General features: G+C 35.1%; 1 protein-coding gene across 1 annotated transcript in view; it reads right to left on the bottom strand.

The window, feature by feature from the left end:
• Positions 1–7,470, bottom strand: part of LOC129278675 (melatonin receptor type 1B-B-like) — a 42,117-nt gene extending 34,647 nt beyond the window's left edge. Inside the window, exon 1 of the mRNA XM_064111433.1 lies at positions 6,354–7,470. Within this exon, the coding sequence (XP_063967503.1) occupies positions 6,354–6,805 (452 nt within the window). The 5' untranslated portion in view covers positions 6,806–7,470. The remainder of the gene's footprint in view (positions 1–6,353) is intronic.
• Positions 7,471–13,829: the final 6,359 nt, after the last annotated feature.

Here is a 13,829-nt window from a genome sequence, read left to right as displayed (position 1 = left end):
TGAAGAAAAAAATAACGGAAAAAGAATCACCAGCATTTGCTCTTGGAAATAAGACGGGTCTGAAATTCAGGTAAATTCTATATTTCTATATATTTGAGGAAACTCTCCAAACGGGTTGAATACTAGTGCCCTTACGGTATTTGAAACTTGCTGTTCACAAACATTTTTTTTTTTTTATTCAGGATCAGGAAGATCGCTTCGTATTTTTGGACTAGTATAACAGCGCTGGAAGATCTTCACTCGATGTTTCGGAACATATATTATTACATTTGGTTAAATGATGCGCAAAAAGATCACGAATTCTTGGTGGGATTCGCGGAATGAATCAATGTCGTATTATTTCAGCAGTTTCATAAATGAAACGTATAATTTCTTTTGATAGAATAATAACATATAAAGATGGTTATGGTATGTGTTTTCCCAGACCTACTTACAAGACGAAAGTATGAGTTTGATGTACGCAAAAGGTATAGTGTTATGAAAAAATTAATAAGATATCAATTTTTATCGATGTTCATGTTTATTGATTTTTTTCCTTGATCCTGAAGGAAATATCCATCTTCTTTTTATCATTAAAGAAAATTGCAACATAATTTTATATTTCCCTCTAGCCTGACATAAACTGGTATACCAGTGAATTTCATTATCCATTGTGAGATCAGTAGTCAATATTTTTTACTTTGACTCTGACCATGCTGACGAGATGAATAAGAAGAAATCACTTACAAGACGAAAGTATGAGTTTGATGTACGCAAAAGGTATAGTGTTAAGAAAAAATGAATAAGATATCAATTATTATCGATGTTCATGTTTATTGATTTTTTTTCCTTGATCCTGAAGGAAATATCCATCTTCTTTTTATCATTAAAGAAAATTGCAACATAATTTTATATTTCCCTCTAGCCTTACATAAACTGGTATACCAGTGAATTTCATTATCCATTGTGAGATCAGTAGTCAATATTTTTTACTTTGACTCTGACGAGATGAATAAGAAGAATTCACGTAAAATCCCATACACACTAAGAAATTTTTGAGCCCTAAATGAAACACTTGTACAACTTTTGTGGGTGTAATGAACCCTTTTGATAATTACTTGTACCCAGAAATGCTCGTTTGCACCCTAACAGGTGCGACTTTTCACATTTTAAGGTGCATAATACTTGACATTATAAAACGTTCAAATTTTAACCTCATTATAACATGGTTCAACTCTGCACCTTTATAGGGTACTGCTTAATATACTGCACACTTAAAGGTGCACAAATGAACATAATTGTACTCATTAGCACCCCTTGTGGTGCTGATATTGTACATGTACCAACCCTTAGGGTTCAGATTTGAACCCTTATTTCTTTTTTTATTCTATATGTATAAAGAGTCGCCTCAAGACTTTCTACGAAAGGAAAGCGTGTCCCTTCTGAACCTCATTAAACGCACATCCTTGAATGCATTGAAAAAATCACTGAACGCAACTGGGTTAATTTTATTACTTTTTTATTAAATCAATATGTAATGTATATATTGTCTTTAGCTCTCCTTCCATTTCATTTTTTCTTTATTGTCTTAATTTAGTTCCAATTGAAAACCTGCTGCAACCGGCCACCAACATGGCAAATACGGCGAAAGATGAGCTATCATTTTACATTATTCTAAATGTCATGCTCAATGCATAATGTTAGTATTTTATCAATAATAATGCTTATTAATAAGTATTTTTATTTATGATTTGATTGCTTCACATTAGTTGTACATATTTTTACGGAAAGAAAGGTTAAAATTTATTGGAAAATTATATCTTGGATGATTAATTTATTATATTTTCAAAGAAGATAATGGTGATAAGCATGAAAGAAATTCTTAATTGGATATAAAATAGAAAATCTACAGTATGACCCCGGAGTTTCATCTTATTAATTTCATGATAGATTTTGCACAGTACAGTGCGTATAAAAAAAAAGCGGGACAGTTTTGAAAAGTCTATAAAAAATTTGTTTCAAATTATGATATCTATATTTTGATGTTAATAGATGCTCTGTAATCTTGTCTTTGAAATGCAATTAAAAAAAAAAAAATTCATGCTTGAGCGAACACGGGACGTTTTTGTCGGGGTTTCAAAAAAGAGGCTTGCGCCAGAATGGCAGAATATGAGTAATATGATGATCAGACTTCTTGCTAATCAGCAGACTCCCTCTTAACCTTTTCATTATCTGTGCAATAATTTTCGAATTATGCTATCGAATTTCATTTACAAATATATGTATTTACTTGAATTATTTGTGTTTTCATTTAAACTTCTTTTACCTTTGAATTTTCCTTCATAAGTAAGAAAAGAAGACTTTTTGTCAACCCAAGCAAGACGATTTGCATTATTAATTGGGAAAACTTGTAATTATTCAAATCCTTTTATTATGTGAAACAAATTATCTTCTGGTACCTTTAAAAGACATGAATCCATTTCTCAAGGGGTTATTGATCCCTTGACCAAGTTTAATTATGTGTTTGACATGACAAACAAGAAGGGATTCATGTCTTTCAATGGCAATGGTGTATTGAGTCAATTTTGAAGGAGCTAGATATGGCAGATCGGGAAAATGCATTAAAAAATTGTGAGCGAGCGAAGTGAGCACGCAAATATTCCCACTTTTTCATTACAATATCACATTTTGTGACAGATTTTGACATAATATTCAGAAAATAATGTCATATTTTACTTTATATCTTTCCTTTTATTTCCTTTCCACCATTTTTCTTGGTCAGGATTTTGTTTAATTGAGGGGGAGAGCATCCCCGAGCCCCCGCCCATCTGTATGGCACTGTTCAAAAGGCACCATAACCTTGGTAGCACACAATGAAAGGATTTGAAAAAATACACGCTCTCCCATACTTCGGTTGAAACAAAATTGTTTTTGCTTGAAGAAGTAATATTCAAAGCTAAAGAGAACATTTTAAAAAGAAACAACAACAGAACAATTCAAGCAAATAAATAAATTTGAACATGAATTTTGACCGCATAATTTGGAAATTATGGCAAAGATAATGAAAAGGTTAAGAGGAAGTCTGCTGATTTGCAAAAAGTCTGATCATCATATTTGTCATTTTATGCCATTTTGGCGCAAACCTCCTTTTTAACCTCAGACAAAAACATTCCGTGTTCGCTCAAGCATGAACGAAACTAATTTCTTTTAATGGCATTTGAAAGATAAGACCTCAGAGCACCTATTAACACCAAAATATAGACATCATAATTTGAAACAAAAAATTTATAGACTTTTCAAATCTGTCCCGTTTTTTTTATACGCACTGTATATATAGTTAATAATTATCACGTTAAACGCAACCTCAATAATTAAAATCAAAGTAATAAGAGAATGAACCTCGTTCAAGTATTATTTGAACCATTCCGAATATAGAAAATTTCGTGTATCAAAAGTTAAAAATAAATTATATGTTATGATTCATGTTTTAATTCTATAAGCATTATACTATTTGACTCTTTGGGAAAATGTGTATGTAATCATATTGAAATAATACATCCTTATGCAGGTATATGCAATGAGAAAGAGAAAAATGCGGAAAGTAAAACATAATCTGAAATTGCTCTCTTAGAAGATTATGACTAGATAAAAAATTCCCTTAAATGAGCGATTACTCAATCCTAGAATAAATTAGATGTATAATGATGATGATAATAATAACTCTTATTTATCCAATTTTACAGGGTAGTCACTCTCAGCTGTAAGCTATTCTTTCAGCGGGCCCTGCATAACATAACGTGTTATCAGCCTTCTCCATTTTCATACGTCGAGCGCCTGACAAGAAGGCAGAAGGTCCCATTTTATAAATCTTTGGTATGACTCAGCCGAGGATCGAACCTATGACCTCCCGTTCATGAGGCGGACGCTCTACCACTGAGCCACCATGCGCGGTTATCAAAGGTTATTAAAAGACTTATTACGCATTCCTGATATTCCAAAATTAACTACTAAATTGTCTGAATTATTAGAAGGTCTTGTAAGTGAAAATTAAATTTACGTCATGTTAAAGTTAAAAAATATGAAGAATAATAAATCCCATGGGCTTCAATATCTAATAAAAACTACCATGGTTGCGATGCTCAACAGTCAATCAAAATCAAGGATCCCTTGGAAGTTACCATTAGAGGGCAAAGTTACCATAGTGGTAGCTTTTATGCAAAGGGGCCCAGATCTCTAGACGTTGCATATTTTCCAGGAAAATTGTCGAACTCACAAAAAATGGAATAATTACACTAATTCCAAAGGGTAACCAACCCCGACATTTATTTTTTAAAAATGGCGCCCAATTTCACTTTTGAATGAAAAATACCAGATGTATTGCAAATAGAATGAAACCGGTATTACCCCCACTTAATACAAGACAGTAGAAACAAGGTTCTTGAAAGGACGTTTTATTGGGAAAATATTCGTTTGACGAGCTCATTGGTCTGACATGTTGTTGAAGATTGATTTTGAAAAGGGATTCGACCGCGTGTCTCACAAGCTTTTATTCAAGATCCTAGTGTTATTGGGGTTTTTTGTCATCTTTCAAAAGATGGATACATCGTCTCTATGACAATGCGTTTTCTGGTGTGACGGTAAATGATAGAGATATGTAATAAAGGACGAGGGTGCATGTCGCCAAGGGGATCTTTTGTCTCTTTTCTCTTTTTTGGTTGTGAGTGAGATATTACATATGGATTTTGATATGGCACTTTAAAGATTTTACAGGTTTAAACATACATGGTGGGGATAGCAAACGGTTGCAATATGCAGATGATACAATTAACGGTACTAAAGAAGATTTACAAGTGCAATAAGACATCAAGTAACTTTGAGAAAATATCAAACCCTATGAGATTAATTTTACCAAAACTTAAGTATTATGGATAGGAAAAACAAGATCGTGCAAAATCAACTACTCCCAGAGCATGAATTTAATTGGGTATCTGGAAGCTACTCCAGAATCGATATTTCAGTAGATCTCATAGAAATTTAGAAACACAATTACGCAGAAAAAATGTAAGGAAATATAGCGCCTAATTATTTCGTGATCCAAAATCTTTGATGGTACCAAATATTGATTTTATCTATTGCTTTAAATTCCTGAACCAAGTCCACACTCTTCTTTATATTATATTTGGGATAATAAACCCAATGAAAAAAAGGGAGAGGGTAAAGAGAGAACAAAATACCAAGCTTATAATAAGGTAACTTGGTAGACGAACGAATTAAGCTGATCCTGGAACTTTGACACATGAAATCTGTGTTAAAACTCGAAATATCGCAAGATTGTTTTTCACCAACTCGTTTCCTGTCCTTTTAACTAACTTGTACTTTTATGACGACCGAGTGATTTTTTCACATCTGTTCTTTTTTATATAATATGTTATACATATTTTTTCTAATTGGCTCAGCTTCAGAGTATACCCTTATTGTTTAGCATTTAGAATTAATTTGTGACATAAATGCATTAAATTTGTTTTCCTCGGCCTGACATGGTCGAAGAATGCAAATTACGGTTAGGTCTTCTTTAGATTGATGATCAATAGACAAATCAACCTCACTATAAGACGGACATGGTTGGTGAAACATCTCATTAATGAACAACAAATTAATTGTACAAATTAGAGGGAGAGAGAAAGAGAGGGGGTACAGACGAATATTAATAAAAGTTGAAGTTACAGACGGTGGTCGTTACATACCAACCCAAGTTTCCAACTAACATTGAATTTTCAAACATAATTTGTGTGTGTGTGGTTAATTCTCTATTTTCTTTTCATTTCGTTCAAATTATTTTTCAAAAAATCAATCATTACAATGCAGCCCATTACTAAAGATATGAATTAAAAAACCGCAATCTTAGATTTAAATGTCAAGTAGTTGGACCTGAAATGTTGAGAATTCAGTGAATATATGTAGCCCTTATCAAAAAATAGGCCGAAAAATAATAACAGGTTGATAGCCAAATATAGTGGAATAAAAGTACAGAGCTTAAAAGAAATAGCAGAACTGAACAAGATTTTTAAAAAAGAATGGCCCAAAGACGGGGTCACAGTGATTACCAGACAAGATCCCCCCCCCCCAAAAAAAAAAGAAGATAATAACGATAATAAAATATGTTATAATAGATCAATGAAATTGCATCATCCTCATTACATAGCTGAGTAAAAAAAACTACAGATGTGTCAGGTTGACAAAAATACGTAGAATCATCTCGTTATGTTGTATGCCATTGAATTACATGTATGTACGAGTCCATTAAAAGGGGGACCTGCAGTTGAAAATAATTGTTTGCATGGAAGACAGAAAATACTTGATTATGAATGCCTCACCTCATTATACATATGACTCCAATTATTTGACATAAGACATGTTTGTTGTCGAAGAAAGATCCGGTCGTTACGACTCCCGTTATGCCGAAGGCGTTGATGAACGCCGACACGGCGAGGTCAGCAACCGCCAGGTTGACCACAAACGCGTTGCCGAGGTTTCTGAGCCTCCGATGGGTAAGTACGGCCCCGATCACCAAAGCGTTCCCCACACACCCGAACACCGTCATCGTAATGGTCACCGCTAATAGGATCGCGTTGAACACGTACTGATCGGCGTATGGGTTTCTTTCGATGCCGTCGACCACGTATGTGCTTCTTGATAAGTTATCGACAATCGACGTCACTTCGATGTCGATCACCGATGTAACTTCGACATCGTATACTGTGAAGTTCGCATCCGTCGAAATTCTAGGCAAATCTGTGATCAACTGCGTCGTCGACAAGCCGACCATTGTCTTTTTCCGCTAGAAAGGGTCTACTATGAAAATCAAACTTTCTTGAAGAACAGACAAAACTTCTCGACTGTTTCAGTGAAAACTGAATCGATACACGAAATATTGTCTAGTTCTTGTACCTATTGTCCTAACTTGTATGTGTCAAGTTATGATTTACAATCTAAAATAAAGGCAAATAGAGAGAGAGTTCTTAAAACGCAAACTTTTGAACGATGTCCTAGGCTAAAACGATTTCCAGTTCACATTCAGGACGTTGTCAATCCTTGCAGGGCCACTATCTTCATGATCTTCTTTTGAAGATAAAAAAATATCGACGCAGGGCATGCCAAATTACGCAAGATGTCAGACAAAATATAACGCTTAATTACAATCAAAGCTGCGACAGCAATCGTTGACAGAGAGATGACGTGACGAGTTTTAAAAATTAGAGGCAATTTTTCTTTAAAGCTCTTGCTATCAGAGATAGATGGTCCTACCTCATGACAGCTAGTGGATAGTAACTGAGGTAAGTGATGAGCGGGATTAATGCCTTCAAGAATGCATCATTGTATTGTCACCTTCTGATCTCCAAACGCGTTTGACAGTGGTTATGAATGCATCATTTAGCAGCCGGTCCGGATTGCATGCGTGACCCACCAAAGCAATTACGATTCTGCGCAGTCTGGAAATCGTCAAGTTCTGGAATATTTGAAGCGTCACAATAGGAAAACTAGCTGGATGCAGATTTGATCAATGTCAGGCCTATAATATAATAATAATAATAATAATAGCTTAGTCTTATATAGCGCTTTCCATGAGAACCCTAATCAAAGCGCTTTACAGTGTAGACAATTTGAAACAAACAAACAAAAATGAATAAGAAATTATATAAAATTTAAACAAATATCAAGGTCACTGTAAATGGAGCTATGTTGAATATACTGTGAATATTTTCTCTTTTGTTTTTGTAATTTGTTGCTTTTAGCGATGTTTTCATGATGATAATCATGCTTATCATCATCATTATTATTTTGTGCGCTGGCAGCTAATTATCTGTCATTATAATTATAATTATCTGTCATTATAATATTGTGATTATTAGCAGGGGCCGCGGAGCGGTTTTCAAAGTGGGGGGGGGGGGGCTGACCATGCAAAAATCACAATCATATGGTCATTTTTACGCTTTTGTACACGGGTTTGGAAAAAAGTGGGGGCTGAATCCCCCCAGCCCCCCCCCCCCGCTTCCGCGGCCCCAGATTAGTCTGTATACTTCCATGTAGTCCCAGGGGTCTTATAGTTATTGATAATTGAATGCCTAATTGGTGATGAATTCCAGACAAGCTGGACTTATTGGAGCGCTCAAGGCTTAAAAAGTTACAGATGATCGACCGTCACTCTTTTCGGGCCATTTTGAAAAGTTTTGCGACAGCACCTACATGTATATACATTCCGATTCCCAGGCGATTTTCGCGTATTAACGGGTTAAGTTGTTCTTCAAAGGGGGAGGGGGAGTCGCTCCCACTGTCCATAATTCACCCGCCTGTGGCCCCACCCCTTCATGTCGGTGACGTATGTACTTCACATCCAGCAATCCACCCGTCAGTCGTCAACTGTGGGCCTACATTCGATTTTTTGTTTTAAGTTTAGTTTGTATTTCAAGAATGAGAGAATCGTGCGATTTCAAAAAGAATAGGCATACATAATTTATAGAACGGTAAATAAATGTGGATTTTTTTTCCGAACACTCACTGTTTGGCATTCTGATCAGTGGCTGAAAAAAAATGCGAAAAGGTGATGATGCGTTTCTGAAAGGTGGAATCAAACAAGCAGTGTTCTCTCCCCCTATCTCTCTCTCTCTCCCTTCATCTCTCCCATCTTACCCCCTCTATCAAACACGTCCTCTCAGACTCGAACCTGACAGCCATCAACCAATAATAATAGGTGGATGGGTGACTAATCAATATCAATATTTCATATTTAATCATGTTTTGCCGTTACAAAGGGCTTTCCTTTGCCGACGACGTCCAGCTTCCGAAAGTGACTGGCGCGTATAATCTGGAGAGATTAAAGAGCGCCATCGTATTCAACAACAACAACATGTGGGGTGAAGTTTTGCCGATGGCATAGATAGCGAGCTGGGTCTGGGTTTTTTCTCCTTCTTCTTCTTCTTCTTTTTCTTCTTCTCCTTCTTCTTCTTCTTCTTCTTCTCCTTCTTCTTCTTCGGTTCTTCTTCTTCTTTCGTTTTTTTTTTTTTTTTTTTTTTTTCATTTTCCTTCTCATATTTGAACTTTTCAGACACAAAGACGTATTTTTTATGGTAGCGGAAATTTATAGGGTAATTGCCCGGTAATTAGCACTCACTGTTGCGGAGTAAGGCCATTAAGTTGTCAATAAATCTCTCAATAAGACTAGATGACACGTCTGTATCGATAACTCTAATCAACAATAATTGCAGGGATTTAGTTTAGTTTTATCTTTTGTAAGAATATAATTTAGTTTTATCTTTTGTAAGAATATAATTTACATATAAACAGACCTATTTACACATAAGTATAATATATTGTGGCGCGTTGTGGCCCAGTGGATTAATCTTCTGACTTTGAAACAGAGGGTCGTGGGTTCGCGAATCCCAGCCATAGCGTAATTTCCTTCGGCAAGAAATTCATGCGCATTGTGGTGCACTCAACCCAGGTGAGGTGAATGGGTACCTGGCAGGATTAATTCATTGAATTCATGAGCGCTGAAAGGCATCTCGAGCTAAAGCCAGTGTAATAATAACAACGCGTCTCGGAATAGAATATTTCTAGATAGATGGCGCTATATAAATGCCTATTATCATTATTATCAGAATGTGGTAATGATGATTGATTTCATTTTCACAGAATACATAGATAAAATGGGCCAGTTCTACTTCAGGTCAGTATACTTATAAGGTTCACCCCGCACCTCGCACTCGCATTCATTATACTTGAGATATATATTCTGTTCATGATTAGGCCTAAACTATCCGGTTTTCATGTCAGTGTGTAAAAAAAAATCAGTTCGCGCTTCGCGCTCACAATATAATTTTAGTGAGATACAAATCCTGTTCATGAATGCCCCATTAAGGAAAATAGAATTAAGGAACATTTCCTTGATTTTCTAAAGATATTTGTTATTGTTTTCTGTGTGTGTTTTTTTTTTTCCCTTTTAAATTTCTTGGGACCAAAATGTCCTTCCTTTTGTAGCGAAAACCTTTTTTTTTTTTGGGGGGGGGTTGCTTTACATCAACACCCCCAGTAAAAAGGAAAAAACATCGTTCCCAGGGCCCTGATTGAAAATACCGAGTTGGGTTATATTTCGACCTTTCATGATCTTTAGAATTCAAGAGAGATTTAGCTATACTGAATTCTATCGATCAGTTTAAAACAGTTATTCTGCGTGTAAATCCATCCAAAAAAAAATCATGCATCAATAAATGAAACTGTCCAATTTAATGCCATTTAAAAATACAACTACCTTGATGTGGTATTGAGTATTTTTTTTATTCATACGGGCAAGGTCACCGATGATTGCTCTATTTTGAATTTGATATCTTCACGTCAGAATGAATTAAGAAGAGAAATTTCTCTCGAGGAAAAATCATGAATAGTTGATTTTCATTCGTTTGAAGCCGCGATTATTGCTTGAACTCACATTCTAACACGAACCGCGAGCGTTCCAATACACAAGTCGGCGATCGAGTCTATTCATTTATTTCATTTCATATTTATTTATTGTTTTCACCTCGTGTTTGAACAAAAGAACTGACAACCTGTTTACATCAGGGCACAAACGTCTTACGTTTTCTGTGACTTTGAAGGACAATTATTAAGTTTATGATGACCAAGTGAAACACCAACGCACACACGTTACCACTGTCTAAACAATGAAGAAATGTATTAAACGGACTCTCTTTACAAATTGTTTTGATGACGACTGAATGATTGTAATTCATCAATATCTCTCAGAATCACGAACTTGTTTCCCTTTTTTTCCTTCTTTCTAGATACTTCAATCCCCCCCCCCCCCCCCTCCCCCTTTCTCTCTCTCTCCCCCTCTCTAATTCTCCAATTCTCTGTCTTAGTTCTCGGGTTAGTTCTTTGCCACCGGCCATTATATCTCTTGTTTTAGACATACATGTAGTTTTCTTTTTTTAATATACTTGACCTAAAATTTTCATTTTAAGCACATTTCGTAACCCTGCACGTGAGCATGATCTCCAGGGGAGCGTTTCATGAAAGGACTTGTCGGACGTTTTATCTGACAAGTCCTGTTTTATCCGACAGTTACTATAGTAGTAAGTGCTTCTCAACCAATCAGAATCAAGGAAAGTTGTCAGATCTGACAACTTGTCGAACGAAAATATTGATGAAACGCCCCCCCCCCCAGGATTAAACCAAATATAGGTCTTATGCTACTGTAGAACCATCAATGCATGAGCTGAAACAATACGGCTTGTTGACTCGGTTTATTGACTTGAATACAATTAAGCATTTTAATTGATACCATGAATACCGGTGCAATTTGCTATATATATATACATGTATACAGTGCGTCCCACAAAAAACGAAACCGAGATATATTGATGATTTATCATAACTTAATCACAAATAAAATAGACAAATGACCTACCATTGTAAAGCTTAGAATCTCCTCTTTCATCTAAAATTATTATTCACGCATGAGTGAGCAAAAACAATTTGAAGAGGGGATACCAAAAAGTCACTTGGCGGGCTGTATCTGGGTTTCAAAAAGAAAACCACGTTTTTAAAAAGTTCAATATCTGCTCTTTAATTTGATACATCAATTACAGAAAATGGTCAAGAAATAACAAAGTTCTGGTTATTTGAAATAAGGCTTAAATTTCAATAATTTCATAAAATGAAGAGGTTTTACAGGCTAGCGATCAAACTCACTCGACACTCCGTTTTGTTGACGATCAGCCATGCATTCAGTCTTTTGTTAAGCGTGCGATAGCTTATGTGGGAAACCGGTGAAAACCGTTATTTAATGAAATTATGGAAATACAAGCATTGTTTCGAGGGAACATAACTTTTTTACTTCTTGACCATTTTCTGTGAATAAGGTATCAAATAAAAGAGCAGATATTGAACTTTTTAGGCATGTGATTTTCTTTTTGAAATTCAGATACCCCCCCGCCAAATGAGTTTTTGGTATCCTTTCTTCAAATTGTATTTGCTCACTCATGCGTGAATGAGAAATAATCTAAGTAATATCAGATGGAAGAGGAGATTCTAAGCTTTACATTGGTAGGTCATTTGCCTATTGTATTTATGATTAAGTTATGATAAATCATCGCTAAATCTCGGTTTCATTTTTTGTGGGACGCACTGTATATATATAAATATATAAATAAATATATATATATATATATATATATATATATATATATATATATATATAAATATATATATATATATATATATATATATATAATCATGATTGTTATCGTTATGTGTTAAATAAGGGGCGGTATTTTGTTAGGGGTGAGAGTACATTAAGTTGCCATTTTTCGCAATTAAAAATATATTACATAGTTCGACAACCTATACCCCACAATTTACAGTCATTCTTTCTTTATACTTCATTTTTTTCATTTTTGCCCTTTTTCCTCTCTGTTCTATTTTCTAATTACTCAATTACTTGAAAATCAAAGCAGGTTGCCTCCTCTGTTGCCGCCCCTGGTCTTAAGGAGTAAAAAAATCCTCACTTTGAAAATTGAAAAAGTTTGAAATTTATCAGCGAGTTTTTAATTCAAATGCATGTTGTGTCTGTAATTTAGCACAAATCACGTTTTATAGGCCTATACATATACATTTGTGTATGTGGCTGTCACGGTATTTACGCTTGGAAAATAATAAAAGCGAGGAAATGGTTTGGGGAATATGCAAAAAAATGTAATTCTTTTGGAATTAAACCAATTCAGAATTAAAATAGGATAGGGTAAAATGTGATGATAATAGCGTACATCCAATTTGCAGAAGCTTAAACGTTCAGAATCTATTGAAAATGCTCGTCAAATCGCAATGGACAGATTATAGGTCATTGTCGATAGTTGGTATACCGGAACAGCACATCTTCTCAAGATTCGAACTGGACAAAAATTGCGAATATGTCGTTTGGCCAGAGTCCAGGACGATACTGCTGTTCTGATTCACCGATTTTTTATTTTTTTTTTTAAAGGCTGCTTTGTTACGAAGAGCTTTTGACAATAGATTATCTGTGTTGTAGAAGGCGTCTGCGAAGTAAGTGCTAAAATTCCCTCACGTGAGTGCACTGCACTGTGCACACGTTGATGAGCGTGTGGATGTGTGTGTGTGTGTGTGTGTGTGTGTGTGTGCTTGTATGACGGATGTATTTTCTTCTGAAAAATCACATATGCAATGCACCAATTCTAACAAATCGGCTGCAATCCCATTTTCTTCACTATTGCGATAGTCTAATTTCTGCAACTTCACAGCGTGCATCCAAGGATGGATTTATAATTTCATTAAAATGGTGCAATATTTGAGGTAAATCACTCTCAAAACATAATAGAGAATGCTTTCTTCGATTTCTGGTTTTAATGGCAGTCTTCTGAGGTTAACCTTTTTTTTCACTTTCCTATAAATCATAAGATGCTTTCAAGATTGGAATGGACGCAAGGCCTTTGCATTCACCATAAAGATAAGTAATGTTTAAGAGCATTCACATCAAATCGTCAATAGCGACTGCTTTCATTTTCATCACATCCTGGAATATAAGAAAAAATTCCATGGGTTTTTATTCGCAAAGATATTTTTAAAAAATTGTATGGGGGAAGTGCTTTTCTTTTGCTTCTTCCTAAAGCTCTCTTATAAAATCTAACTTCAACATCTAGGTCATTTACAAAAGTCAAAATATCGTGGATATTGAGCAGAGATTTTAATTAAGTGCTTTAGTACAATATGTGGCATCCATATACCATCAGTGGGGGAAACGATCAAAAATTTTTGAGACAGTATCTGGCAAATTTTCTAAA

The sequence above is a fragment of the Lytechinus pictus genome, chromosome 16, assembly GCF_037042905.1.
Source record: "Lytechinus pictus isolate F3 Inbred chromosome 16, Lp3.0, whole genome shotgun sequence".
NCBI lineage: Eukaryota > Metazoa > Echinodermata > Echinoidea > Temnopleuroida > Toxopneustidae > Lytechinus > Lytechinus pictus.
This window is presented reverse-complemented; position numbering and strand designations above follow the sequence as displayed.